Genomic DNA, 4,522 nt, shown 5'->3' with positions numbered 1-4,522 from the left:
TTTCTTATGTTTCTAAGAACATAAGAAACATTTCTTATGTTTCTAAGACAGATGTTGGTATGTCTGTGTGAGAGATGATAAAGCTTAACTTTAATTAAATAACTGGAAGTCAAGAATTGGTTTGATTGGAACTATTCTCTAGTCCCAGCCACGTGATAAAGCATCAGTGCAAACTATGCAAGATAGTACACGTGTATGGCTTAAAGGAAAACATACTAGGTTAAAATATAACTCATATTAGTGGTTTTCAAGTCACTACATGGAGTCCTCCCTAGGAGTTCCATAGTGTTGCCTTGGGAACCAATGGGAGAAAGAGGGGAGCCAAAGAGTGCCCCCACCACATACTTCAGACTGATTGTGAAAGGGTGTATGCATGTTCCTTTGTGTAAACAAATAAACCTTTAATTTGCTATGTAGTAATTAGTATTGGGCTTCTAATAAATGTTTAAAGACTGATAAACTTTACTTACTGATTCTGAGATACACTTTTCTCCACACTTTAATATCTCTAAAATTGCATTTTTTTTTTTTTTTTTAAATGGAGTCTCACTCTGTCACCAAGCTGGAATGCAGTGGAACAATCTCGGCTCACTGCAACCTCTACCTCCTGGGTTCAAGCGATTCCCCTACCTCAGCCTCCCAAGTAGCTGGGACTACAGGCATGCGCCACCACACTTGGCTAATTTTTTTTTTTTTAATTTTTAGCAGAGACATGGTTTCACCATGTTGGCCGGGATGGACTCGATCTCCCGACCTCATGATCCATCCACCTTGGCCTCTCAAAGTCCTGGGATTACAGGCGTGAGCCACAGTGCCTGGCCAATTGCATCTTTAATATCTCAAAAGTTGATGGTGTGTCACAGTGTAATGGGCATTTTTTTTTTTTTTTTAGTAGTGGTTCATAAAATAAAGGGGCATATTACAAAAGTACAGACTGTAGAAAAATTTGAAAAAAACTATTTTTACAGGGAGGAGTGATTTCATTAATATGACATGGTATTCTTAGCAACAGTCATCACGGAAACCAGAAAAATAAGCCTTAAATTTTATAACTCTGTCCTTTCCTATTGATTTCAGGTCATGTTTGTATGGATAATCATAGGCTACACTGCCACACTGCCCAACATGATAGCCACTCACCAATTGTGGTTATTTACATTAATTAAAATTAAATAGGCCAGGTGCAGTGGCACGCACCTGTAGTCCCAGCTACTTGGGAGGCTGAGGTGGGAGGATCACTTGAGCCCAGGAGGTAGAGACTACAGCAAGTCATGATTGTACCACTACATCCCAGCCTGGGTGACAGAGTGAGACCCTGTCTCAAAAAAAAAAAAAAGAAAAGAAAAAGAAAAAATTAAATAAAATGTAAAATTTAGCTCTTCAGTCTTACTAGCCACATTTCGAGTGCCCAGTAGCCACATATGACTAGTGGCAAGCATACTGGACACCGCATTATTGCAGTGCACATGTTATAGAAGATTTCCATCATCACAGAAAGTTCAGCTGAACAGCACTGGTCATAGGAGTTCAGAACCCCTTACCCACAATTCCGTAATACAAAAGGCTCTGGCAGAAGTTTGCACAAGCTCATTTGGTAGCAAAACTGAGTTCAGTTCACATGAGGCTATACGGTCTTTATACTGTTCAGAGTGAATATTCATACCTTTCACTGTAAAAATACACTGCAGAAGTATTAATAGGATTTAAAATGTGGGGTGCTTGCCCCACACACTATTGAGGCTGTTATGTTATGTACAGCCTCAAGGATTATATGTATCTTATTGCAAAAACATATGGCCTCAAGGATTTCATTTCATTTTATTTTTTTGAGAGAGGGGCTTACTCTGTCACCCAGGCTGGAGTGCAGTGGCATAATCACAGCTCACTGCATTCTCAACCTCCCAGGCTCAAGCTATCCTCCCACCTTTGTTTTCTGAGTGGCTAGTACTACAAGTATGCACCACTATGCTAACCTAATTTTTTTTTATTTTCTGTAGAGACAGAGTCCCACTATTTTGCCCAGACTGGCCTCAAGAATTTCAAATAAGGGACTGTGGACCTATATTTGAAGAAAGGAACTTGATTACAGTTTTTCTTAGTTTAGTGGGAAGAAAAAGTAGATACTCTAACATCTATTAGTTATTTAATCTTACACAAGCTATTTTAACATTTCTGTGCTTCAGTTTCCCATTTGTAAAATGAAGACATAAATAATATTTCTTTTATCTACTTTATGAGGTAATACATTGATAATACATCAAAATAATAATTAAGAAAATATTGTATAAACTATACAGATTGTTATTTGGAGGAAAATAGATTTGATCTGACATAGCATAGCTCACTTATGTTTCTCTTGTGGTATTGATTCTTAGATCGGGGCTGCTAGTCGTATACCTGGAGTAACACCTGCTGCCATCATCAATCTGCTGAGATTTGTGAAGACCACTCAACAAAGACAGGCAGCTATGAATGAATCACCCAAGACTGATCAATGCTTACGTGATGCAGATAGACTTCAAGAGAGACAGTTATAGCTTTCAATTCATAAAAGATTTTTAAAGAGCATGTAAATAATTTGATCAATATACGAGAGTATAGATAAAATAATTATTTAGCACATGTTAAAATAGCTTTATTAGGTTACTGTGGGTTTGCCATTAATTTACGAATGGAATAGAAATTAAAATTGTGCTTTTTTGTGTATATGAAAAAATAGAAATTAAAATTGTGCTTTTTTGTGTATATGAAAAAACTAGTTGTAAACAATTTGTATTCTTTCTTTAAGGAGCTCTAATACAATAACTTTGTGCAGTGTTCATCAAAGAGAGAGAGAATGAACCTAAAACTAAACCTGGAAAAAAACTCAACATGCAGATTTGCCTACTCATAGGGACTTTGCCTGTTAAGTCTAACAAATTAAAAGTCTTATCATTCAACTTGTTTTGAGAGTTAGTAATCTTTTGCTTGGTTATACTAGGCTAGGAAGCAATATCAAAGCCCTTAAATTCTCAAGACTAAAGACTTGAGATTATATAAAATTATCCAGAATCATTTAGCTAGTACTATTGAAATATAGAATGTAGGGTGAAAGTTGACAGAAATCTGTACTTCTTCAGGAAATCCTCACTGGTAATTGTTTTGAACATTAATGAAAGCCCTATAAAATAGAAAGATTGGAAATCACCATTGTTTCCTATTATCCGCAATGTGAATACTTATTTGGTGACCTAGTTATGGGAGAATTAAGTAATGTTAGTGATTTTATATCATACCATAAAAATATTTTCTTAAGAAACTGTCATGGCCATCATTTTTTAACAATGAAGACAGATCCATAGTAACTGGTGAGTGGTGTTTCCCTGTTTTTAAGTCAGAATGACAGGAAAAACAGAATAGTGCTAGTACCCCTCTTCCTCTCTAGTACTTCGATGGTATGCTGTCACAGGGGTTAGAGTGGGATAATCAGCTGGGTCTTTTGACTCAGATACCTCAACCATTCTGAATAGACTAAGGGATGAATACAGCCAAATGGGCCAGACAGCCCTGCTTGTCTCTGGAATTCCAACCCGGATCTCTGGTGTCAGCCGAGGGAGAAGCTCCCATGTCAGCTTCAGGCCAAAGCAGGTACTCAGAACTGAGTTCTGAGGGCCCCAAAGTCACTTTGGCTACAGATGTGTATGTTAAGCCTGATTATGGGTGTGAGGCAACCAAGTATCTTGTTACTGTAATTGCATATGGCAACTTGGATGTAGCTTAGTTTTCATGGGTTTATTTTATCTAATTTTAGTCTTTCCAGAAAGCAATAAGATCAGTAACAAGTAAAAAGTATTTGTAATGCTGGATAATTTAGCAATGATGAATTCTTTTTAATACTTGATTTAGTAATTTCAAAAGGTGGAAACTTTTAGTCATAGCTACTCCTGGGCAAAATTCTTATTACAGAGACAATATTAATTACAATACCACATTGTATATATATTTTGAAAAGAGGCTGCGTGCAGCGGCTCATGCCTGTAATCCCAGCACTTTGGGAGGCTGAGGGGGGGTGGATCACCTGAAGTCAGGAGTTCAGGACCAGCCTGGCCAACATGGCAAAACCCCATCTCTACTAAAAATATAAAAATGAGCTGGGCGTGGTGGCGCAAGCCTGTAGTCCCAGCTACTCAGGAGGCTGAGGCAGGAGAATCGCTTGAACCTGGGAGGCAGAGGTTGCAGTGAGCTGAGATTGTGCCACTGCACTCCAGCCTGGGTGACAGAGTGAGACTCAGTCTCAAAAAAAAAAAAAGGAAAAGAAAAGAAGGTATTTTGTGTTTTTGTGCTACCTATTTAGCAAAATAATGAAATTCATTGTTTCTAAACTTTTTTTTCTGATTAAATAGAAGAGTAAAAGCAACGAATGGAGCGCCTTTTGAATAGAATATAACAAAAATTTATCTTAAAGAAACGGGAAGTAGCCGGGCACGGTGGCTCACGCCTTTAATCCCAGCACTTTGGGAGGCTGAGGCAGGCAGATCACAAG

At 37.8% G+C, this 4,522-nt stretch overlaps 1 protein-coding gene across 1 annotated transcript in view; it reads left to right on the top strand.

Annotated features, from left to right (window-relative positions):
• Positions 1-2,716, top strand: part of MTO1 (mitochondrial tRNA translation optimization 1) — a 40,354-nt gene extending 37,638 nt beyond the window's left edge. The window contains exon 11 of the mRNA XM_026454534.2: positions 2,376-2,716. Coding sequence (XP_026310319.1) covers positions 2,376-2,537 — 162 coding nt within the window. The 3' untranslated portion in view covers positions 2,538-2,716. The remainder of the gene's footprint in view (positions 1-2,375) is intronic.
• The last annotated feature ends 1,806 nt before the right edge of the window (positions 2,717-4,522 follow it).

This window comes from Piliocolobus tephrosceles, chromosome 5, assembly GCF_002776525.5.
Source record: "Piliocolobus tephrosceles isolate RC106 chromosome 5, ASM277652v3, whole genome shotgun sequence".
Taxonomy (NCBI): domain Eukaryota; kingdom Metazoa; phylum Chordata; class Mammalia; order Primates; family Cercopithecidae; genus Piliocolobus; species Piliocolobus tephrosceles.
Note: the sequence above shows the minus strand (reverse complement) of the source record. Positions and strands in the feature narration are given on the sequence as shown.